The 26074-nt window shown below is 40.3% G+C and overlaps 3 protein-coding genes across 5 annotated transcripts in view; all 3 read left to right on the forward strand.

The window, feature by feature from the left end:
* The first annotated feature begins 1795 nt into the window (after nt 1-1795).
* LOC124066646 (guanylyl cyclase-activating protein 2-like) lies at nt 1796-4173 on the forward strand. Its single transcript, XM_046403672.1, has 4 exons — nt 1796-2252; nt 2341-2490; nt 3493-3601; nt 3737-4173. The coding sequence occupies exons 1-4, from the start codon at nt 1965-1967 to the stop codon at nt 3862-3864; spliced, it is 675 nt and encodes a 224-aa protein (XP_046259628.1). The 5' UTR covers nt 1796-1964; the 3' UTR covers nt 3865-4173.
* Nucleotides 4174-7858: 3685 nt separating this feature from the next.
* Nucleotides 7859-14561, forward strand: si:ch211-210p4.6 (probable serine/threonine-protein kinase roco5). Of its 2 annotated transcripts, XM_046394905.1 has the most exons (9): nt 7859-7959; nt 8937-9801; nt 10640-10937; nt 11112-11298; nt 11393-11586; nt 12122-12621; nt 12915-13066; nt 13149-13323; nt 14269-14561. In XM_046394905.1, exons 1-9 carry the CDS (start codon nt 7944-7946, stop codon nt 14342-14344), a joined length of 2463 nt encoding a protein of 820 aa, XP_046250861.1. In that variant the 5' UTR covers nt 7859-7943; the 3' UTR covers nt 14345-14561. The 2 variants fall into 2 exon arrangements, with proteins under 2 accessions (XP_046250861.1, XP_046250853.1); XM_046394897.1 differs by lacking the exon at nt 7859-7959 and having other exon boundaries at nt 7976-9801.
* A 6-nt stretch (nt 14562-14567) lies between these two features.
* Nucleotides 14568-26074, forward strand: part of mapk8ip1b (mitogen-activated protein kinase 8 interacting protein 1b) — a 43250-nt gene continuing 31743 nt past the window's right edge. The window contains exons 1-2 of one of the 2 annotated variants that reach the window (XM_046394917.1): nt 14568-15942; nt 16216-16390. In XM_046394917.1, coding sequence (XP_046250873.1) covers nt 16314-16390 — 77 coding nt within the window. In that variant the 5' untranslated portion in view covers nt 14568-15942; nt 16216-16313. The other variant, XM_046394926.1, reaches the window with a different exon arrangement.

Raw genomic sequence — 26074 nt, forward strand, 5'->3', positions numbered from 1 at the left:
ATTCTGTTAGACATCTGTCTAACAGGGTTATGACCTCCACTTCCTCTGCTGTTCTGAATGTAGTTTACAGTATGTTTTTGAGTCTTTATTTGCATACATTGTGATGTTTTTGTTGCTGTTATTTTCAAAGAAGTTCAAATGATCCAGTTTTCCATTTTGTGACACTGCTTTACTGGTGTGAAGGAGCCATTGTTATGCAGGAGGGGTTCATAAAATGTACCCTGTTGCCAGAGTCTGTTGCTGCTTCACTTTGGGAACCTAGAAATACCAATCTCACTTCAATAAGATTTACAAATCAAGCCTGACAGAGCTACATAATCAGATCAACAAAAAGGTTTAAGGTTACAGCACCACAGAAAATGAAGTATACACTGAAGTTTTGTATGAGGAGTATAATCTGCTTTTAATTTGCTGCCCACCTGCCACCATTAACTTTATTCTGCATGGGCATGATGACTACATTCTGTAGTGAATTAATCTAGCAATCTCTAATCACCTCATAGGGATTTCAGTGTGGATCACACTGTTAATACAGCCCATTAACCAAAGAGATATCAGCATAAAATAATCTCAAACTTTACATCTGAGATCATGGAACAGATTTTTTTGTACCAATTTATTCTAACTGGCAAGGCATAATCGCCTCTGGGCAAGAAATCAACAACTAAACATTGTTTGCTGATGTCACAGAGGCTGCAATACTTTAGCAGGCTGCCGTTTCACTGCTCATTTATTTCATTTTATTGGCACGAAGCCTTGTTTTTAATCTTTGTGTAACTGCACATAGTTAAAAAAAACCAAAACAAAACACAGAGAAGCTCATCTAGAGGCCTTGCTCAAAGGCATTTTTACTCTAAATTTGATTTTGTCTCGTTTTACTGTCTATAGTCATTTAATGAGGAAAAAACTCTTTTTTCTGTAAAGACTAAAGCTATCAATGACTTTCTACAGCTCTGTTCTCCCCAGCTAACAAGCTGCAAACTTATCACCTCAGAATCTGAAAAACAGATTTACTTTAAAACATACTAACATACAGTGATTATGAAAAGAAAAAGTTAGCAAATGTTAGGTACTTTTACTGTTAGATGATGGACAGTTTAGTAAAATTATGCGGCAACCCACAAGTAACAATCAACTGATCTCAAAAAGTTGTTGGGCGCTTTTTTGGACACAAATAAAGGATATACCCTCTCTAGGACTTGTCTCCCTCGCCTATCTGCAAAGCCAATGCAATCTGATCAGAGCAGATTGATGTAGAGCTTCTTAGTCTCTTAGCTTCTTTTTCTAAACAGAAAACAACACTATAGTTGATTAAGGTTGGGAATAGACTTGGAAATCAGCCATTTGGCAGAGAGATACATGGACAATGGACACATTCCTGTATAGCAGTTCTAAAACCAAACTCATTCTTCTGGAAAATAAGTCAACTCTGTTAGGTCAAAAAAGGTCAAGTGGGTTTAAGCACCCTGTGCTTTCATAGGCTCACTACACGAAGAACTATTCTTAGTCAGATGATGGCTTTGTTTTCTTGCAACGTTTTTTTTTTTCATGAATCATGCTATCAGCTGAAGCAGGCTTTTTGCCGGCAATTAATTTTTTTTTTTTTCAGCTTGTCCCAGTGTCCCCATGTTTTCTTAAAAAAAAAAAATCAATAAATGCAGTTGTAGTAATCACAGATACACAGGACTAATGATATATTCTAACAATTTATCTAATGTCTGTTAAAAGCAATGCAATTATCCTGAAAGGAAGAAACATTTTTGTTGCCATACTTTGCATCAATAATGCCTGCCAACCCTGCAGGTTTGGCCTATAGCCACATTTAGTTGCTGATCTTATTAACTCAGAGAAAGGAAACCCCACCAACGTAATACCACAGTAATCCTGAGGCCATACTAATCAGCTGTCTCATTTGTAAACTAGAGCTTTGGGATTCCACTGAGTTATAAAAAGCACCTAAGAGTATGAGATGCCCATTTCAAGTCTGGCCAATCCACTGTGGACAATATACCCAAAGGCTACAGGACGATGGACTGTTAAATTACGAGCCAGCCATGGGGCAAACACAGCAAACAGAAAACAATGAGGAGATTGATGTCAAAGCACTTCAGGACATGTATAAAAGGTTTGTCATGGAGTGCCCAAGTGGACTACTTTTCCTGCATGAGTTCAAGCGTTTCTTTGGCGTGGACCCAACGGGGGAAGCGTCAGATTACGTGGAAAACATGTTTCGAGCTTTTGACAGAAATGGGGTGAGAGAGTTAAGCTTTTACTGCCTGACATACTGTTTACCAAATGTGAGAATGTGACCCAGTTGTTCTCATTCACCCTACCTTTCAGGACAATACAATTGATTTTCTTGAGTTTGTGGCAGCACTGAATCTTGTTTTCCGGGGAGACCTGGAACATAAACTGCGGTGGTCATTCAAGGTGTATGACAAAGACAACAATGGCTATGTGGACAGGGACGAACTACGGTCAATAATTGATGTAAGTCTGTCACAATCCTTGGGGGCAATTAAAATAATCTGTTAACATGAAAAAGGAGATTCCCTTCCAGAAAGTTATTGTTTTTTTTTTACAGAATGGCATTTAGCGCACACTTAAGCAGATAATGACAGCAGCTCAGTGTGTGTGTGGCATATTTTTAGCATCTTCATCTACGATACGATATGTCCTCCTCCCGTTCAGCTCTGCAGAGGAGGCTGTGGACATGTCTTGTCCCTCTTATTCTCCCATATTTACTGTGAACCTCAAAAATGCCAAAAGTACTTCTCTTATTGGTCTTGACAGTGTGACAGTGAGCCAGCATGCACAACATCAGAACCCTTGTGATTACAGCAGCATCAATAACTCATCATTAAAACATCATTCATTCATTTTATTATATATGCCTGTGCTTTTTCCTTCCATGAATGAATGTTATGAATCTAATTTAATAAAGAAAATTCAACTGTGAATAAATGTATTATAATCATGTAGTTTATTCTAAGTCATATTTATTTTACATGACAGGACAGAACAGGGACAGAAGGAGGAAGGAAGAAAATAATTCTGTACAAAAATGAAATAAACAACTAAGCTACAGACAAGTCTGTTCTTTTTGTGTCATTATAGGCACACAAACAATTGAGGACAACTTTGCTTCTAAAAAAAATAGAAAATAATATAGAATATTTTATGCCGGTGATGCTGCAATATGAAGATTATCTTGGTGATGTGGAACTTTGAGCTACTCCATTTCTGAACTGAAATATTCATTTTGTTTCCAGCATTTCTCTAGATTCCAAATCCTCTTTCTGCCATAGTTAATCTTAAATAAAATAAAAGCAGTGCACTGATATGTGCAGCAAGTAAGGAAAGAAAGATTTACACTGATTTTAATAAAGTGTATTCTGGATTTATAGATATCGGTAATAGTAACAATGTTGAGTGATCCAGTTCCAACATTTTCTGTGTTACTGACATGGCATTCCACTTTCTTTGTTTTAGAGTATTTATCGGATAAAGAAAGGCACAAAGACAGACACAAGTGATTCGCAGCTTACAGTAGATGAGGTTGTGGATCGAATATTCCAGGCGGTTGATACTGATGGAGATGGTAAGCATTCAGTTGTACATACCTTTAACAATGCGGTGAAAGCACCTGAAAGCACTGGAGTGACAAAAGACAGAGGGAATGTTGTGCTGTATCAGCAGGGAACATTAATCCTGCTTGGACTTTTCCGTTCCACAGGTCATATTAACATGGAAGAGTTTATTAGAGGTGCACAGCAGGACCTCTGGGTGCTCAACATGTTGAAGTTGGACATGAACCCTGCCGGATGGGTGCTGGAGCAGAGGAGAAGGAGTGCACACTTCTGAAATGTCAAAGCACATTGGCCTTTCCCATGTGGACGATCAAACACCGTTAAAATCCAGCTAACTTAACTAAAATCAGGATTCATTTTGGATACTTTTGCCCACATGTTCGGAACTGGCCATCACTTTTGAGTAAAGTAACAATAGCACATAATAATTACTACTTCTTCTTTTGTATACATTATTTTCTCTTCCCACTGTTAAAATCATAATAGTTAAGCTTAATTATGTCATCTTTAAATACTGTTCAAACAATTTACAAAGTGCATACCTGTCTAGCCTATATATTGCTTGCTTGCTCAAGTAACAACCTTCTTGTTAAAAAGTGTTGATATGTATGTAATATATGTGCTTTTCCATTGTTCTTGTGTGTTTTTCTATTGTTGTGTGTGTGTGTGTGTGTGTGTGTGTGGGCGTGTGTGTGTGTGTTCTTACTGTTTAAAATTTTTTTAATCTGTTTTTAAGCAAATAATACTAAGACACAGTTATGTGTATTAAATTAAAGTAATATTGTTTTATCTGAATACTTAACTGCTGTTAAGGGTTATTTAACACCTATGAGCTCAATTCAATAAAAAGCCATTGTCGTGTCCCGCTTTCCAGCTGTATGAATGTGTGCTGATATCTTTTTTTTTTTTTAATTTTCACTGACATAGACCTGAAATGCATGCAAAACTCTTTACTAGATGAACCACACGAGTTTCAGAGATCATCCACTCTGCCACCATGAACCTTCTTTCAGCCAATCCCGTCGTTAAATCATTAGGATTTATAGCAGGTTTGCCTTGCTATGACCATATCAGCCATACTGACATACTACCAGTCATAGTTCACATTCTGTTTTATTCATGTTTTACACAGAATGATAACTTTTTTGGAATCAGTGTTATAAAGGCAAATAGCGGTCCTGCATCAAGTCACATCAATCATCAGCACTGTCAAAATGGTGACCACTGAGCTCCTTTTCATCTTGGGGAAGAGGTAGTGGTCAGAGGGTGCTACCCTCCCCCAATGTTGCCACCATGTCCTTGTGAATGTCCCTGGGTGATAAGCCCTTAAGACTGAGGTGACTGCATGAACGCAGATGAAGGCAGTGACTTTAAATTGCCTACATAAACACAAAAAGATTTGGACTGCGCATACATGGAATGAAAGCTGTATCACTCATTTCCTTCTACTTTAGGCCACAGACTTATTAGCTGGCTGTTGTAGCTGAATATGAACATTTACTATACAGGCTTTATTCACAGAAGATATCTTGGCACATCACAGCAGAGGTTTTAAATAGCAAAAATAATGATGGCTGAATTCCCTTAAGCAGAAACAAAGTAAATTAAGTAGGGTTATACACTTGATAAAGCATGCCAGCAAGCTCTGACCTATAAAGTCTTAGCTAGATTTTTTTGGTACAAATTTCCAAATCAATTACATCAATGGCATCCCTAGTGACTTGACAATCTTAACAGCTATAGAACAATTTACCTGCAAAGATTTAATTTGTACATATACATCCACACAGAGGAAAAAGGCCTCCAGTCAGTTTTCTAAGTTATCATTTTAGTAAGTAAGTGTAAAGTGTACTAGTGACCTTAGGTCACTAAAGGTTCAAGATGGGATCAGGCATATGGATTACTGTTTAAACTCAGCTCTCCAAAGACTTTGGCTAAAAATAAGCCTCTTGGCTGAGGTCACATGAATGAGTTATTAAACTCAACTCAGTTCAAGACCCCTGAGCGTTTCAAGAAACCATCAGCAGCAGCCATGAAGCGGACGCTGAGCTATTCGTTCCAGGCAGTCTTAAGAATATTGCTTCAATAAGGAATTGCTTTTTTTTTTTTTTTTTTTACAAAATAATAAAGCTTTTGCCAAAGTGTTTAGCATGGGTCAAAATCAGCAAATACAGACACAAGAAGAAGAACTGGAGCTGAGCAGCATCCAAGACCTCTACAAGTCATTCATTATGGAGTGCCCAAGTGGATCTTTGTACCTGCACGAGTTCAAGAGGATGTTTGGAGTACAGAATGATACACCTGAATCACAGTACATGGACTGCATCTTCCGAGCGTTTGACATGAATCTTGTGAGTTACAAAGCTGCTTTTTAATAAAATGTTTTGGTTCAAATTAAAATCCAAGCAATAATTTCACACCTGGTTTGTGCTCTTAAAAACATTTCAAAATATCTGTCTCAGTAAGAATGTTTCCGTGTTTTCAGGACAATAAAATGGATTTTTTAGAGTACGTGGCCGCAATCAATCTTGTTCTGCGTGGAAAAGTTGAAGATAAGTTGAGGTGGTCTTTCAAGGTGTTTGATGGTGATGACAATGGCCGTCTAGACAGAAGTGAACTACGGAAGATTGTGAAGGTAAAAAGTGTGATTTCATTACAATTGTGTCTGTGTAACCTCAAAGTTTTAAGATAACCCTTCAAAAAATTGTTAAGATATTTCAGTCTGGACCAAAGTGGTGGAGAGACTGACAGACCAAGAGACAGACCAACAACATAACCTGTAACATGTCCTATAACATGTCCATCGCTAGAACCATGCTGCCAGCGTGGCTAAAAACAATTAACAGCATTGTCATTATGACAAGACAATTGGTCTGATTGCTGGATTTGTCTTTCAGATAATCTACAAGATAAAGAAAGGCACTGCATCTGATGAACGAGGGACAGAAAACCTCACTGCTGAGGAGGTGTGTGAGCGCATCTTTCAAGAGGTCGATGTAAACAGTGATGGTATGTTGGCTGTATACTCAAAACCAACAAAATGCTCAAACTAATCCCTCAGAATCCATAAATAATTACTTCACTGCTGTTCTGTCTGTTCTGCAGGTGAGATTACGTTGGATGAGTTCGTCCAGGGGGCTCAGAGGAGTCCATGGCTGCAGAACTTCCTGCGGCTTGATGTCAATCCCATTGGATGGGTGCAGAGGTACTTGTGTGACAGGAAGCTCATGAACACCAAAGACTCCTGAGGAAGTTCACCGTACTTACACCAGCCTGCCAAATGAAAAGGAACTGGAAAGGACTGTGAACCTAAAGCATTAAAACTTTCTCCAGCAACCTTCATTGTAGTACAGCCTGAAGCCAGCATTGCAGTGATTCTAAGGAAGTTATCTCAGTTTCAGTCATCTTGAAGTTTGGTTGAGGAACACATTCATCTTTTTGAAACTGTCAGAACAAGAATTTTATTTTATTTCTCAAGATATATGATTTCACCAGAAACTAGAAATTACGTTAAGACAGCATAACTTCATTTGTAGCTTCATTATTGTTTGTTTATAAATGATTTTATAAATCATGCTAGCAAATGTTTGTATTTTTCTAATAAATACTCACTGGAACTGATGAACAGTTGCATACAGTGGTATTTTCTTAAGGTTGCAATGGAAAGAAAGTGCTCTCATGTCTCACATTTGGTTTACAAAACTAAGAAAGAAAAGCAGATGGTCTGAAGATGCAATTCTGAATTTTAGTACTGCACCTTATCCACAAATAAACATGCCCACCTGTCCACCCAACCCTGCTGAAACATGTTCTTTTTATAGTAAATAATTTTCAAAGCACAAATACGTATAAATTAAGAGGTAGGCGGAGGAGGTAGCTCCTCCTCGATTGTTATTTTTTATTTATTGTATTATTTTCATTATCTCATATAGATTTTCTTCTATTCCTCGATTTAACCTCTGCCTCATTTTATTCACCTTATGCCTTAGATTCTGATTTTCAACTGCTTGACTGTTGGAGGGTGCCTGAGAATTAAGATTTTAAATTGTCAGTGACTGCTTCACCGTAATTGTTATGCATGAGACAATAAAGTACTTGAAACTTAAAAGAACAGGGCCTTTGCACAGCAGACACAGACTTGTAATAAAAGCAATGGTATTATCAAACTGTTAAACCTTGAAAAAGGGAAGTAATCAGAGTTTGTGTGGCTTGTCATGTTTTACTTCCCCCTCTGTGATGAGTTATGCAGGATTGCATCAACTGCATCTAAGCAGCTCTGTCTGTTCCACCCTCAACACACTTCCTGAGAAACGGCAACACGGAACACGAAGAAGAAGAAAATATTTGAAGAAAATGATTTCTGGACACGGTAAGCAACCTAACATGTATTAAATATTGTTAGAGGTCTGTGATTATTGTGATTATTGACAACATATCTGGCAGGCTTGATGTAAGAACTTTATGGACTAAACAGATAAACTTAATATAAATACAAAACAAACAGTGTTACTGTTGTTACTGTAAATAAGATGTCATAGGATGATATATTACCATATCAACCTTGTTAGCTGATGTCCAACCAAGGTTCACCAGTGGAGGGACAACAAATCTGTCGAACGCTTTCGTGTTTAACTTTAAGTGAACAGGCAGCTGGTAGTTGAGAAAACTATATTATTAGCTGTATTCACTGTCATATAACCCTGCTCTAAGTATGAAATTCCCAAGAAAAGATATGCAGCATGGTTTGCATTTAAGCAGGAGTAGATGTAAGTAGCTCATCATGGATAATCATGGCTTTTGTTGTGCCCACGTAGTATATTCTTTTGATGGAACTCTGTTAAGGAACTTTTTTATGAGAACATGCAAATTAATTTTGCTGTGTGTCTCTCTGGTCTGGTTGGCACTAACTCTGTACCTGTACTTATGAAACACTGTGGATCAGATATACCAGATGCCAGAAATATCAGACATTCTTGGTCCCATTCAGAGTAAGCCAACTGGTTTAAGAAGAATAAGAATCTTTTTTTAAGAATCATCTTTTATTGGCAGTATATATATTTTTACATACACATACTGAATTTGACTACTGCATTTATCCCATCCTTAGTTGAACACACACATGCAACAATACCAGGGGTTCTCAAAAGCAAAACGAGTGAGCATCAAAAGATATTCTGGGTCTGTTCCAGGAAGCAGATTTATTCATTTGGATAATGTTGCACAATAAAACTCTATCTGCTGCTAGCTGTTCCTGGTTTTACTTTGCAAGGGTTCCTAAACAACTTGGTAAACCTGCTTTTTGCCCAGATCTTAAACATAAAGTAAATGTACTTATCCATAACACAGGAAATAGCTGGGAGGAATGTGATCTTTCAGGGCAGAAACTGAAGTCCCTTCCTCGGGAGCTTCTGACACATGTTAAAGGTCTGGATTTGCAGAGGAACAAATTGAAACGCATGACAGGCATCTCCAGATTCACCAACCTGATGGAACTTAATCTCTCCAGAAACAAGATAATGGAGTTCTCTCAGGAAATGAGCAACTTGTGCCAACTAGAGTCCCTTTACATGAACCAGAACAACATCAGATTAATTCCAGAGGGAATCTTTCCACATCTTAGGAAGTTAAAATTCCTAAAACTAAGCAGCAATCGTTTGAGCAAGCTTCCTTCAGATATAAACCAGTGCACCAGTATCACTCACCTGGACCTTTCAAAGAACTGCCTGCAAAACATCCAACCACTAGTTGGTCTCCCAAAACTGAAGGAGCTTTTCGTTGAGAAGAATCAACTGACCGAGCTCCCATCCCAGCTATTCCAGAACAGCAGCTGTGAGCTGACCGTGTGCAAGGCCACAGGGAACCCGCTGAGGTGCCCACCAGAGGAGGTCTGTGTTGGAGGGGTCATGGACATCCAGAGCTACTTTCATCAAATGGAGATGAACCCAAACACACACAGTGCCTGGACAGTCAAGACCATGTTCCTGGGTTCCTCCATGGCAGGGAAGTCGACACTTTGTCGCAGCCTGAGGGAAGGGAAGCCTATGGCTGTGGCAGTGGAGGACAGGACTGAGGGAATTGAGATCAGTCAACTCTACACCCAAGAAGTCCGTTTCCTTTTGTGGGACTTTGCAGGGCAGGAGGAATACTACCTGACACACCACGTCTTCATCACACCACGAGCCCTGGTCATCCTTACTGTTGATTTAGCCAGGTGAGCAGGTGTAATAACTTGGTTCCCAGTCTTTTTTGCTTTTAGGTTGAGGGGAAGACCTGTGCCGCACCAATGTTCCCCCTAGTTGTAAGGAGATCTGTGCCCTTGATAAAATGACCAAAACTCATGTCTGACATGCTAGTTGGATCTGACCGGTACTCGCTAATCTTGGTTTAAAGCAGTTTCTACTTGAAAAAGTGTCACAGGTTGTATTTGTCAAAAGACTTTGAGCAGTTCAAGATTATTTATTATTTCTCAGATTGTTTTTTTTTTATTTTTATGACAGGGTTAAAAGAGCTGTTATTTTAGAAGAATATGATGAAAAAAGATAACTAAATAACTAAAATATAACTAAAAACAATAATATATTTTTGAACAAGTTAACAGCATGGATCTTGGGATTGCAATGTCAGTCTGTCTGTCAGTCACTTCACAGGACATGTAGCTTACTATGACATTCATAGTCCCAAGATGAAGAATTGTGTTGACTTTAACAATGCCCTGACTTTTCATCTCACACCTTGTTGATCTTTGTTGCCTTTTAGTGAAATATCTCAATATCAGGTGGGTTGCCAGGAAATTCTGCAAACACATTCACGAACTGTTTTCTTTTACTTTATGGTTTATAAGCAAGTCAAAACTAATGGCATCCTCATAATCCTCAGCTGTACTTTGTATTTAGTGCTAATTAGCATCTTGCAGTGCTAACATGCTAAACTAATATGGCAAAAGTGGTAAATATTACGATCACAAACATTATTGTGGACACTGGTTTATCTCTTTGGGATTTTGAAATAAGTCCATGAAAAAAATTATTTTGATTTTGATTTCCAATCAGCTACAGCATTGTAGACCCAGATTCTTTCAAGGACCAACTGTGGTTCTGGATAAACAACATACAGTTGCGTGTGCCAAACTCAGTGATTCTGCTGGTGGGAACACACTGTGACCAGTGCAGAGACCAGGAAGAGGTGATGGAGAAGAAGAAAGACATAGAAGAGAAGGTCCAAACCAAACTGGCAAACAGGAGGATGGTTTTAGAACGCCAGAAGAAAAATCTGCAAGAAAACTTAAATGTGTCTCTCTTTATGGACCAGCTGGATGAGCTGGATTGTCTTTTGGAATACAATTTGAAGGTACTGATTAATTCATAGATGTATTGAATTATTATAGAGATATTATTGTTTGGTATGTTATTATTTTCTTCTTTTTGGAAAATTAACATAGTGTATGAACTCTGGAACTGTAAAAGTTCATATTTCTTGCCTTGCATACAATCTTTTTATAGCTACCCTTACCCTTTGTTTTAGGTTTTGAATCTTTTAGCCATCGACTGCACAAAGACTGAAGATATCGCAAAACTCAAAAGTCATATTTTGACATGCATTCTGTCGGAGAATGCCTTTCTGTGTTCTGAGAGCATTTTACCAAAAAGTTACGAAGAGGTGGAGCAAGTCATTCATTCACTTGTTGCACTAGAAGAAATTCCCCAACACGGTAAGAATATTTTTAACTCCAAGGGTAGGATAATTTATTTAAGTACTAAAAATCTCATGTTGATTTTCCAAATTTGTTCTGCTTTCTATGTCAGGTATTATTTTACTTGAAGAACTGAGTGGTTTAATTCTAAACCATGTCAAACTGAGCAGAGAGAGTCTCCACTCCATTCTGCGATTCCTCTTGAGATATCTGCATCGGATTGGGGTGATCATTTGGTACGAAGACATCAGTATACTCAGTGACAGAGTGTTTATTCAGCCTTCATTCCTCATCTCAATGTTCAAGGTCAGCAGCTACTTTTTATTTCCATTAGAGAAAATAAATCCAAATAATTACAGGACAAAAAATTTACACCACTATTCATAAATTATCAGGAAAAGTTTCAAAACAGCTTCAAACCAGCAAATATGAAGGAACATGTCATAGTCAGGAGTTTGTTTCTTTCCTTACTTAGCAGCAGTGAGCTGAGTCGATGTAAATGTATGGCTATTATTTGCTAGATTTGTTACGTATGTGGAGCATGGTTAAAGTGTCCATTCACCACTGGAAGACATTTCTGGTGGAGTTACTTCAAGCTTAGTCATGCATTTGAACAAACAGCATTGGAGGATCATGTCATTATTGTTGCAGCTGACGACAGGTTGTGTTATGGAGGTAGCACGTGTCTGTCTGCAGCTCTCCACATGGCCAACAGTAGAGTTTGCAGCACAGTGTTAGCTGTCAAAATAGCATATTAACTGTTTTTATCCTTTCATCTCTGTGTTTTTACATGATTTACAAACCTCATTTTCACTCTACTTGCCTCTTTCTGCAAATGCAGAGCATTGTGAGACATGACCTGGTGCAGCAGCTGGAAGGGGTCTCCAGAGACCTTCTCATGCAGGAGGGGGCTCTGGTGAAACAGAAGTTCACCTGGGTGGATGACTTAAGGTGCAAAGGCATGCTGCACAATGCAGCGATGCGCATCTTAGTCCGCAGAGAATTAGAGAAACTTGTCGTGGACGATGACGACTTGATCGAAGAGGTAGTCGGAACCAAGAAGGAGAAAGGCATAATACTCACCCTACTGCAGTATTTTGAGGTCTGCCTCCCCACTCTTGTCAGAAGCCCCCTAAACCCTCAAGCCCAAGACTTCATCCCTGGTGAAACACAGTGGGTGTCATCCAGGGAGGCCAAGAGAGATCCAGATGAAGCCTGCCTCTTCCCCATCTACCTGAAGGATGACCTCACAGTGCGCCACAAGTGGGGTGAGGACAAGCAAGATGACCTCAGCGTTCAAGTGTACTTCCTTCCTGAGATTCCTCATGGTTTCTTCCACAGGTAGCAGAGCCTGAAGCATATTTCACCATTTCATAACACAGCTCTTTGTGATCCACTCATGTGCAGCTTAATTGACTTTTTTTTATATTATATGAATTATCGATAAGACAGAGAAGTCAAAAGGAAAATCAAAAAATTATATATTAGCTTACCTGCTTAACTTTGGACTTAAAGCTGTTTGTTTTTAGTGTTTGATTTTTGTATTGGAAAACACCATTTACATTTGTTTTTTGATACTCTTGTCACCAATACACTTTCATAAATTGTCTGTATCTGCTGTACATAACCATCAGAGTGATTGTCATGACGTGCTCCCTGTATCCGACTCACTGGGTGGGGAGAGAGCAATGTCTCCTCTGCTGTGGGAACAGACTGGCTCTGGTGAAACAGAAGAATAAAGATGGAGACTGGTACATTGAGATACGCTGCCGGAGACCTGAGGACGGTAAAAATCAATCATCACTCTTTCATACTGAGACAGAATGCTCTGCACCCCTGCAGGACAGACAACTGTTTTCTTTCCTCAGAGTTCCGGCAGTCTTGGGATCTGATCTTGGCGGTGATGTCCAAGCTGTTTGTGCTGTCCGGGCAGTGGCCAGGACTGACTCAGCAGGTGCACACGCCCTGTCCAGAGAGAGGCTGTCCACACTACTTCACCTGGAGGGACTTGGAGGAAATCAGCAACACAGACTTCTACAATCTGTAAGTGTTGCATCCGTTTAGGGTTTCTGCAGCCCACATTTTTCTTGCTGTTTTTCAAAAACCCAAAACGTTAAACAACACTACTGTCTTGAAGGTATTTTCAAAATCCTATTAAATTCCTATGTTGCCGCACACAAGTAGCAAATGTAATGCTAACTGACAAAAGGCAAAAATATCTGCAGCTTTTCAAAATTTCTTTTCTAAGGAAATACATTTTAAAATGCAAAAGAGATATCTCTGAAGTGAGAACTAGCAGACAGGCGGCACGGTGGTGCAGTGGTTAGCACTGTTGCCTCATAGGGCTCCAGGTTCGAATCCCGGTCTGGGCCCTTCTATGTGGAGTTTGCATGTTCTCCCTGTGCCTGCGTGGGTTTTCTCCGGGTTCTCCGGCTTCCTCCCACAATACCAAAAACATGCACATTATGTTAATTGGCTACTCTACATTGCCCCTAGGTGTGAGTGTGAGAGTGTGTGGTTGTTTGTCTTTGTGTGTTGGCCCTGCGATTGACTGGCGACCAGTCCAGGGTGAACCCCGCCTCTCGCCCGTAGTCAGCTGGGTTAGGCTCCAGCTCCCCCGCGACCCTGACGGATAAGCGGTATAGAAAATGGATGGATGGATGGAGAACTAGTAGGCTTTTATTTTATTTTTTTTATGAAAATTGTCTGATATATTTTCAGATGTCCAACTGCATGTGGCCTCCACCTATTTTGTCTTTCAGTACAGTAAAATGTAAAAACAAAAACAAACAAACAAAAAAAGAAAAGTAGTATCATTATCACATCTTTCTGTTTCCATTGTCAGCAATACAAATATGATTTGATTTAAGGTATTAATGCTACCAATTGAGAATTTACTGTTAGCTGCTAACAGGTACCATTTATTACTTATTAAGCGCAGACAAGATGGTCCCACCTTTCATAAATTGTCTTCTTTGTCTTTTTCAGTGTGAAAGAGGAGAAATTAGTTTGCCAGGGAGGCCATACACGACGGACGGAGCTGATTTTTCCTAAAGCTAAATAAATCTCTGCGACAATATGTAAGATGAAGAGGAAAATCCATCTCACTGAAAATCTTTGTGTCCTCGTGTCAAGAATTCACAAGATCCTGGAACGCCACTCAACAAATCCCAACTATCCTTCTCACCTTTTTTCTTATATTTCCTTCAAGTACAGCCAAAATTATCTATTTTATAAGTTGACTTCAAGTCAACTCATCAGATAATGGAGATGTAACCTCTTAAGGCACAGATGTCTGATGTCTGACATTTTTCCTCACTTGCTACTCCTCTTCCTTGTACCTCACAGGAGATGAACAAAGACATGAATGAGAGAAACGAGGAAACAGTTAAAGCATTTAGCACGCAGGTGAACTGAATGAACAAATGGACAGATTAAGCATAGCAAACCATCAGACAAATGTCTTCCCTCAGCTGGCACTAGATGAAAAGTCATTTGAGGGAACACTAATGTCCGAATGAAATATTACCTTTATGGCAGTGCTATAGGGTTGCAAAGACTACTGTGACTGTAATATTTTTACTTTGGATTTTTTTTAAGTGATTGTGAAACTGTCTTTTACCTTTTGCTGTGAAAACATTTTTCTGTTAGACCTGGAGGAGGCACCGTGAGCAGCAGTGCTGCATTTGTAGCTGTTGAGGTTTTCAGGTTTGCTTCACAATGTGACTGTATGAGCTTGAACAAATGAGCTTGTTACAGTATCTCGTTTTGTTTTTTTGTTTTATTTTTCCTTTTTATTTTTGGTAATGTTTGGAGCATCTAATGTTTGGGAGTGAATCTGAAAACTCTAATGAAAGAAAGAAAGAGGACAAATAGAGTCAAATAATGGGGAGAACATTTGTAACATTTCATCATCACTGCTCACAGAGTTCCTGAACACAACAGGCAGTACACTCCTTCTGTGTGCAGCATCGCTCTCTGCTGGTTTCTTTCTGTCATTACACCTCATTGGCCTCTGTCCTGCCGCACGTCAACGCATTGTCCTCAGTGTGACTGTTGTTTCGGAGTTTTGCGGTGGGGGTGCGGCTGCTTTCAGTCTTATCTACTTTGGGGATTTTCTTTCTGAATTGATGTACTGTTGATCCTGTAGTTTGTCAGGAAACATTACACCTGTTACATGCAGACCACGTGTTATATTTTCTTAAAGGCACTGGGTCGGATACTAGTGACTACTGATATGCACTTAATTGGTATCCACCTGTGTTTTTATGCCCGTATTTTTCATTCAGTTCCCCTCTCGTCCATGGGAGCTCCTGCTGCCTTTACTGTCTCCTTGTAAAGCTTTTCTATATCGAATTAATAGTCACGCATGCATTGTGTTATGTTTAATTTGTGTGCTTACCCAGAAGAAACGACAAATTACACCTTAAAACCCTAAAAGACACTGTAACACCGGAGTGTCTATGGTGGAAGATGGCTTATTTTGCAATCTAGTAACAAAAACTAAACTAAATAGAGTTGTTGTGATAATACCTATTTTAGGTGTCGTGTATTTTTAATTCTATGGAGAAGCATTCGATCCTTCAGTTTAACTTAAAAATCATCAAACTGGGAGAAGTATGGCTTTCACTCGGCATGAAACGAAGCAGAACGGAATGACAGGTAAAAGGAGACAGATACAACAGGCTTTACAATCATGCATCTGCTCCTTTTGTGCCTCTTTTTGATCCTTCTGATATTTCATGAAAGAACTGAAAAAAAGCTGCAAAATTTGGTAGAAAAGGTAAGACTCACTCTGGTTGTTTAGTCCCAAAAATCTAAACTAAAACATCATTGAAAAGTAGAGAAAGAACTAACATCACTGTCATGGTATCATTGTCCCGCAGTTATTTATTAATTCTTGTTCAGTTGAGTTGAGTTTCCATTTTCCCACAGTCTTGAAGGCAACACCCTATCACAGCATCGCCGGATCTCTCAGGTGTCTGCTGGGCGGCTGCACAGCGGAGCCAATGGAGGAGATTTAGCGCGGCGGCATGGCGGACAGAGAGAAGAGGAAAGCCACCCCGCCGTCTGGCCGTAACATCCAGGTGAACTCCCCGGCCGGCTTCAGGTAAGAGCCCCAGCGGACGGGGCCGGGGAGGGTGCGGCGGGGAAGGGGGGCCGAGCCACAAAGCAAGCGCGGCTCTGCGAAGCTGAAGGTGCTGGTGGTGGCTGCGGGGAGCCGCTGCAGCTGGCTGAAGCTGCTCAGCTTTGCGGATTGAAGTCGCGTCGTGTTGTTGAGTCGCATGTTTTGCTGTTTGGGCGTGTCTGCTCCCGCAGGACCGAGCCCAGCAGCGTGCTCCCTGCATCCACCACACGCATACATTTTTTAAATATGTCGCATACTTGGTGGGGAGCTGCTTCAACCAAAAAGCGTTTTTAATAACTGAACAGCGGCGGTGCGAGGTAACCACTTTGTGTTGGGCTCGATGTTTGATTCAGGGTAATTGTTTAATTGTTTTTTCTTGACATTAATTTGCTTTCACTGAAGGACAGTTTAGCCCAGCAGCAGCTTCATTTTTTAAGCTTCGTTTGCTATGAAAGTACTCATGTAGAATTGTGATATCCCCGCGGTTACTCCATCCGGTGATGGGGTGTTTGTGGTGCACATTAATGCTTTTATTAGCAGTATTCTAACGGCACAGTAATATAATAGGACTATAACAGGCTCGTAGAGAGAGAGGTGGTACCTCATCACTATTTAGTTGTGTTTTTTCTGAAATAGTTTTGATTAATCCTACAAGCAGGAGACTTTGAAGTGTAGCACAAACATTTACAGAATATTTTTGTAACAGGCCTGCATCATAGCCAATCTCTAGTTATTTTGTGTAAAGGCAACTTAAGTCGGGAGGTTTGGAAATGAAACCAGCAAAATGTCTTAGCTACTGTTTTATAGCTTTATGTTGTATGTATAATTTAGCAGTTATAGGGGTTCATACTTCACTGTGTTCACCACAGAATGAATTCAAAGCAGTTTTCACAATCAGTTAGTAGGAGGTAATTTGTGCTGATGCTGATTATGGTTCTTTGATTACGTTCTTGTACTATTCTTCATACTGGGAACTTTTGGCAATCTGGCCCAGAAGTTTTAATCATAATCTAAATAGTGGTCTTTTTTGAAATGCCTTTTTTTCCAACATTGCATTAAAGTTCTTTTAAGCCGCAAGCGCCTCATCTGAATTGTTGTTGTATGTTTGCAGTATCATTCACCAAAGTTGTGTGTTCGTTTGGAAAAAGCAGTCGGATAATGAAACACCAGAATTTTCCTGAAAAGTAGATTGCGGACGCCTTCAAGATTGATCACAATCTAAAACAGTCGGGACACCTGCAGTTACATGTGATGAGCGTTTTGCTGTATGAAATAAATGAATAATCACTTGCACGTCTGAGTCAATAATTAAAATAGTGTGGCAGAGCTGCAGTAGATAACCTCAGAGAGAGCCGAGCAGGGTGAGGGATTAACTGCACACACACACACACACACACACACACATACACACACACACACACACACACACACACACACAGATCCTTACAGTGTTCATGGGGAGAAGATGTGATTTTTCAGTGTCATTACTGGGTGGAAGAAGGCCTGTGATCAATACTCCCCAGTGAGATGGCAACACACACACACACACACACACACACACACACACACACACACACACACACACACACACTGACACCCTCAGGCTCGGTCTGTCCCTGTCTCATTAGCTGAGCCGCAAACAGGCGGCTTCACAACCATCTTTCTTCAGACTGTCATCGCAGTGGCTTCAGTCGTTCCAGCAGCGTTTGATTTGTCTGACATAAAAATATATAAATAAAGGAAATAATGGCCTGCACAGAACAAAACTGAAATCAAACTGTCAGGGGGAAACAAGCAATATGGCTGCACTTTGAGCAGCGTTGAATTAATGAAGCATCTTTGATCCAATTGCAAACTAAAATCTGGCGTCATCAGCAAAATTCAAAAGGAAAAATGATACCAAAGAGAACAACCAGGACTACTTAATCATGAGTCATAAATGTTGTAAAGGATTAGCTGTAATTTATACTCTTGTAATGTATTTATGTAAATAATGCTGTCAGTTATGTAATACATGTAAAAAAAAATATATACAGCTTGGACCTTCAGAGTAACAGTTTAAAATAAAACATTCGACTCTCAGCTGAAAGAAATAAATTTAGAGTTATATTTTTGAAAAGTTCAGTGTGTTTTTCCTTCTACTTGTTATCTGAGACTGAACTGTATTGATTGATATTAATAGTTTACTAGAAAAAGGATGCAGATAATCCACAGCCTTGCAGTTGGCCCAGTCCCACAGCAGCCATATGTTAGCATGTTTTCCTCCGTCACCCCCCCGGCCTCCACACGCTGTGGCTGAATCCCCTCGTCTCTCCTGGGCCTGCCGCTGTTTGACAACAGACTGTCGATCTGCTGCCGTCTGTGCAGCTCTCCGAGTGGAGATATTCAGCGAGTGAGATACAGGAGCAGCTCCCCTTCAAATTTAGATTCAGTCCATGTTTTTACTTTTTAAAGCCCATGACCCCATTTTGAGGCCCCTAAAATTACACGCAAATGGTACAAAAAGACCTGCAGCCTGCCAGCAAGTGTGAATGTAGAAATTCATGCTGATGGAGAGCAACAAGTTAAAAATAGTGTTTTAACTTCTCAGGTTTATCAAAACTTTAAAGTGCTGTCGGCTGAATCATGAAATGTCTGATCATCTTTATCATTTCTTCTGTGCAGTTATCCAATAAGACCAAGACTGCATCAATAGATACTGAGTAGGGCTTGGATCAGGATTTAGGGACAAAACTCCATCAGGACATCCCTGCTGTCCTGCTTTTGTAGTGTTGTGGTTCAGTAGTTTCAAAGTTTGAAGCTGTGTTTTTGGTGGTTCTTCTGAGTGCATCGGACCTGAGCTTGACAAATGAAGACTGACTTTATAAAGTATATACACATATATATATATATATGTATGTACACTGCATGGCTCAGCTGTGGCATTAGAGGGCGTAGCAGGAAATTCTTTAACGTTAGCACAGTGTTTATGTTTGTGTGTGTGTGCGCAACAAGACTTTGTAGGATTGCAGTACGTTTGTTTATTGTGGGAGAAAAGGGAACACATGATGACTGATGCCTCTTCTATGCAATTCAGTGTCTGATCGTATTTTAAATGACAGTATGTCACTGCACCAGGTCAATGTGAACAGGAATTGAGTACATCAATTTATGGACGCTCTATGGAAAGATTGCGTTGTGTGATTTGATAGCTGTGTTGATGGTGATATCAGCTGTTCACAGTTGGCCCTTTGCCTGAACTGCAAGGTAACGTTCCATCAGCAGCACATGGACTTGGTGAAGTATTTATTGTGTTTGTTGGCACTTTGAAGTTGCCTTCTGACCTGGACTAGTCTTGGCTGTCCAGAAATCAGTGGAAATAAGACTTGTAGATTTTTGTAGTTGTTTGTGATTTAAAATTACTTTTATTACAACAAGTTTGCAACAGCTAATATATGTTAGAGAAAGGAACGACGACCTGGGAATGAACAGCCGCATTTAAGTGTCCCTGAATACTTTCTAAATACCTTCCTGGCAACTGACGCCTACTTTTTGAATTTTTCAATTTTCCTGTCGTTTTCATTAGGAGATCAACATAATCAGACGTTGTTTTGAATATATATGTGTTCAGAATCCTCAAACTGAATGTGCAGAGTTCTTTCTCCGTCACCGATTCATTGGCATGCCCTTTTTTGTTTCCTTTCATCTTTTCACTACAGCTTGCACTCTTGACGTGACTCTGCTGACGAGATCTGCTCAGGCAGATGGACTCACAGGGTGTGGGATGTGAGAGGGATGCGAGGGAGGTTAAGCACATTTTGAAGTGTCAGTTCCCCTGGTTCGCTGCATCCTTCTTTCATGGACTTTGAGGTTTTCTTTAAAAAAAAAGGATTTTTCAACAGGATGAGCTTGTAGATTTCAGTTGTCTTTCATCCTCTGTGAGACAGAGAGAGAGGAAGAGCGAATTTAAATTAGACTCATTTGAATTTCCCCCACAGCAGAAGCTGACAGAGTAGACGGTTATTGCCCGGGTTGCAGTACATCCCCTCCACCCCCACCCACGCTGATTATTTACTGCTGCCACTCAGTTCTGCTGACATGGCATGTTCACCTAATGGCACTTTCCCTCATCTGTCTCTCTCTCTCTCTCTCTCTCTCTCTCTGGACGTTCCTAATGACTAATTTGCTTAAGCTTACACTAATCAACTGGTCTAAATTAAATTTATAAGTCTTTTTATTTTTGAAGCTGTTTTGCACACTTTTGCTTTTTGTACCGTATTTGCACCCTGCTCTTTTGAGCTCCCATGACAGGTGGATTTCCCCGCTGTGGGATCAATAAAGCCCATCTTATCTTATCTTATCTGAAAAGTTTGAACACGTTCAGAAAACCATAAGTATTGAGCACAATTTCAATGTTGTCCAAACAAAAACTGTTGAAACTTTTGATAACATTCTCCAGTACACAATGTGACACAAGTTACTCTGTGTTGTTAGCATTAGAAACAGACATGAATTTTCAGTGTAAAAGATGTCAGTATGGGTCCTGCAGTGACCCCTGAACACCTAAGGATGTGTTGTAGAGTCTAATGGCTAGAGGGACAAATGAGTTCCTGAGTCTGTTTGTGGAGCAGGTCAAAGACAGCAGCCTGGTGCTGAACACACTCCTCTGACTGATCAGAGTCCTGTGCAGAGGGTGGGAGGCGTTGACCAAGATGGACAGGGTCTTATCCAAAAGGACAAAACAGGTCTAGAGGTCTATATGAGACGAAGGCCTTCAGTCACAGTATTTTCAATCTAACATATCTTATCGTAGTCACGTTCAAGTGCTCCAGTGTGAGGACAAATTGTATCTAAAGTGTCACCAGTGTTGGATTTACTTAAAAATAAATACATAAAAATCTGTTTTTTCTATTTTTTTTCCCTCACCAATAGACAAAGGAGTAAATTGTTTCACCACTAGTGTTATAAACTTTGTGGTAACATGAATTCAGTTTGTTGTGGCCATTACAAGGTTAATAAGACTTTAGCTGATGAGCTGAACAGAGACCAAATGTCTCCCTTTTGCACACACACACACGCACACATGTAGTGTTGCACAGCTACATGTGTGTCAATATGTAATAGATGGTGCAAATGATCACTTGACTGAATGAAATATTTTTGCCGTTATCCAGAACTAGAGCAAATAATTTCTGGCCACTAGGGGGCAGAGAAAACACGAAAAGCTGACAAACAGCTAATACATTAGCGTGTCACAGTAGTTGTAGTTTACATGTCCAGCAGACACAGAGCAAGATAATCAATACTTCACGACACATCAACGCTTTGTTCTGTCTGCCTGATGAATGGAAGTCCAGTATCTTCTTCTGTTTAGCTCAGGTTTGGTCTCCTCCGCCTCCTGAGAAAATAATTGGCCCTTTAGCTGCTTAATGTTCCACTTTCTGCACCATATAGTTGCTGACTTCTCACAGTAGAGATGGTCATTTGATGATATATAAAAATATTGATTACAGCAGCTTTAGCAGTCTCATTAAAGCCAATGGCTGGGTTTGTGTTATTGGGAGAGTTTAGCACACTCGGATAATCATATTCCTCTCTGCTTCATATTTATTGAAGCCTTTGGTTGCTAAAATGTACATAATATTCCTGTATACAGTTGTGTTTCCTGCAGTGCAAATGTTATGGCCTGTGAGAATCTGGCAAAAGGTTTTAAGGTCAGCAGGGTTGACAAGGTTAATGGACTGTACTGTTCTGTAGAGCTTGTCGGTGCGTGCGCGCGCGCACACACACACACACACACACACACACACACACACACACATACATCACGCTTAACCACTTGTCTAAACAAGAAAAAGACCAGCACAGGTTAAAGGATAATTCCAGTTTATTCTAATTTTTATTTTTGTAGGTTTGACTGTCATCTCTTTTGGCAATAATAAGGTTGTATTCCTCAAGGTAAAATCAGGTTGGTTGATTACAGGTTGGAAACAAATTTCTGGTTAAGTAAGACCTTTTTTTTTTGATAAACAAAAAGAGGAAAAAAATATTACAGATCCAGTGTATCCATAACAGTTTACACACTGACTTCCTGGCTCCACTTTATCCACCACAGTAGTTATGAGCATTCAGTTTTCCTGAACATTGAGGCATTATTACATTTTTGGATAGACTTATTTTCATTCATTCATTCATTAGAGCTAAAATACACGTTTGGATAAAATGGACAAATTCTTAGCTTGTTTCATGCTGTCTGGTCCTCTGACTCCTAGTGTTTAATGCCCTGGTGGCCATCTTTTTAACAAGGTTGCCAGTACTCAGTAATTACCTTGGGAGAGTGCAGCGTGATCTTAGCTCTGTGGTTTTCAAAGTGCCAAGTAACACAACAACAGAATGTATGACAATGTGTTTGAAATCTAAAAGCAAAATAATTATTCTTCTTATCACACAGGGTACCCTGGGACAAAATCTTGTCAAACAGGGGTCTAATTTGCATCAGTTAAGGGTTCTTGACCTGAAAAAGTTTGGGAACCCCTGTCTTAACTCATCAAGATGACAATTAAAGTACAGTAATAAGAACCACATTGTAACGAACTGGAATTTTCCTTTAACAGGCTGAGTGGAGAGAAGGGAAAATTAGGAGTCTAATGATCAATGAGCCTCATGAATAATTGAGCACGACGGTGTTTTGCAGAGAGAGACAGAAAGAGGAGTGTCCTCTTCTGCTGATGTTTCTCTTGTTTGGGCTTGCCGTCGTATTGGATGTTCTGCTAACTCCAGCACTTTCCTGCAGGGGCGTAGTAAATCTGATGCTCGCAGGGCAGAGTAAACATCAGAGAGAAAGAGAGAAAGAGAGGACCAGATTATATAACACTACTCCTGTGTGGCAGATTCTGCTCGTCTGCTTTAAATAACCCCCCACCCCCAATCTCTCTATCTCCTGTGGATGAGCGGGTTTCTGAATCGGATGCTTTCCCCATCGACCCGGACGAGCTGCACCCCTCCTCCCTCTCCTCCTGTTAGCTCCTCCCCCTCTTCCACCCTCCCTTCCTCACTTTCTAACCCTCTTGCTCCTTCTCCTCCTCCTCCTCCTCCACCTCTTCCTCCTCTAAGCTGTGGATGCTCTCCTCACTTACAGTATGGACTCGGGAGGGGAAGGAGAAGAGGGTTGGATGGAGGACCAGTGGGAGAAATGGTAGGGCATCTCTCTCGTTCTTCTCTCTGTGTTCTTCTTTTTTTTTACCGGCATGCAGCAACACGGCTGTGTGTGACCTTGTGAGTGTGTAACTGCTAACATGCCTGTTCCTCTCTGTATGTCGGCTCCTTGCATCTTAAAGCTCAGGGCAGGCATGCCCTTGACGGAGAGTGGATGCATATGGCTGAGTGTATGTTTGTGTCTAAAGAAGAGACGAAGAACGTGCAGCGGAGGTTGTTGCTTTATGCTGACCAAAAATGATAAACATACATTGCATATGTTGGTGTGCTGGTGTGAGACTGAATTTGTGTCCTCAGAGTTTGTTTTCATGCAGCGGATAGTGATGGAGGTGGGGAGGGAGGTGTTTCATCTGGATGTGGTGGATCTGACTGAATGGTCCTGATCCTTGTCCTGATCCTGTCCTTGCAGGAGGACAAAGTTGATGAATAACAAACCGCATGCAGCGTTGTAGTCTCTCAGTGGGAGCATAAACGTGTGAATTATTAGTGAGAGAGGGAGGGTATACATGAATCTGCTGTGACTATTAAACAGTAATGTGTGTGAAATGTGAGTTGATTGAATCATAACAGAGCAACACAGATGCAGCTTGTCCTGTGAGAGTGTAAAATATCCACATCGCATTTGCGTGGGTCGACTGTCCTTCCACTAATGCAGCAGAAAATATTGCAATAAAAAAACACAAATATTTTGGAGTAAATCAGATGTTTTTCACAATTTCATTCTTTATTAATCTTTTTGGTTTTTGCCTTGGCCCATTTGCTCATTTGCATCTTCACCTACATTTTTTTCTACACTTTGTAGAACCTGAAAGATTTTTCTGATCTGTCTTCACCACAACGTGACCTTTTTTCATTGTAAACTGCGAAGGGAATATAACTTATGGGCCTGCCTGTAGGGACACAAAATCCAAGTGGAAATGAGATGCTTTAATATCCTTTAAACAAAAATTCAACATCAGTTTGACTGAAAATTTGTTCAAATAAAAATCAATGAACCTTATTTATATTGACTTGGCGTGCTATTCGGTCAACATTTGCATGCAAGCAGTGGGTAAATCCTGCCGTTTGTGTCAGGGTCATAGCTGGATTCAGATAAAGACTAATGAACTAGCCGAGCCTATCATGGCCTGAGCGCGAGGTCATGCTGTCCTTCATTAACACAAGCAGAGGCAGGCCGAGGAGGCACAAACACGCCAGCAGGCTGCCCTGTCACCCCCCTCTGTCAGAATTATACAGGAGTTTATGCCAAATCCTTAGCGAAACAAAGTGAAACATCCATCCTGCAGGGCTGTTCCCCTCCCATGTCATTTTACAACATCAACTGTGGACACGATGTCTTGTCTTCATGTTTCTGAAGGGACATTTTGAAATCTACCAACTCCCCCTGCTGCAGTTTTATTAGTTTCATGGATCCAAAAATTCAGAATCTAAAAGCAGATTAAAGCTGAGAAATGAAGCAAACAATCAGCACTCAAATTTACCCTTTAATTCTTTAAACCATCATTGTGTCCAGTACGGGCGGCACAGTGGTGCAGTGGTTAGCACTGTCGCCTCATAGCAAGAGGGTTCCTGGTTCGAAGCTCTTCTGTGTGGAGTTTGCATGTTCTCCCTGTGCCTGCTTGGGTTTTCTCTGGGTACTCCGGCTTCCTCCCACAATCCCAAAGACATGCAGATTAGGTTAACTGGCTACTCAACATTGCCCGTAGTTAGCTGGGATAGGCTCCATCCCCGCTGCCCCCCCCCCCCCCCGACTGGATTACATCCAGTATTGTGTACAGTAAACAGTGTAAGTCAGAGATACACTGTAAAACACATTGTCAACCTGAAGAGGAATTTACATAATCAGGGGATCACAGAAGCCAATTAAAAATCAAAGTTACTGCTATTAATACTGCAGTAGCTGGAGAAAGATCATTCATGCTGAGAATCAACATCACTGAATAGTACATGAAATATTAAAATCACCCCTGGAGAGATGAACTCAAGGCTTAAGGCACATTAGAGGTAAAATTAGCTAATGAAACTCCAACATCTCGTGGCACAGAACTTAGATTTAAGAAACGTTTGTGTTCTGAGTTGACTTAGATTAAGTTTACAAGTTGCATTGAGTTAGGATGTTTACATTGACTTTTACACTCAAAATTGCTGCAATTAAAGTCACATTGAGCGTAAACCTGGCATCTCAAGTCCTCATAAGTTGCTGCTTTTTGTTTTATTTGTTTTTGGTTGTTATCCACTCATAGCGTCTGATCAGATGTCATTAGAAGATGTGATTAACATTTTTATGCCTATTCCGAGTCAACTCAAAACAATGATTTGATGCATGAGAGCATAAGTCAGGTCACCAACCAGTGTGAGGTTGACATGTGACACAGAGTACTGAGTTATGTGCACCCAGACTCCATCTGTCCTCTAAGACTTTGGTGCCATGTAAGAATATCACATATCCTGAGCTGGAAAAGGTAAAAGTTG

Source organism: Scatophagus argus, chromosome 1, assembly GCF_020382885.2.
Source record: "Scatophagus argus isolate fScaArg1 chromosome 1, fScaArg1.pri, whole genome shotgun sequence".
Taxonomy (NCBI): Eukaryota; Metazoa; Chordata; class Actinopteri; family Scatophagidae; genus Scatophagus; species Scatophagus argus.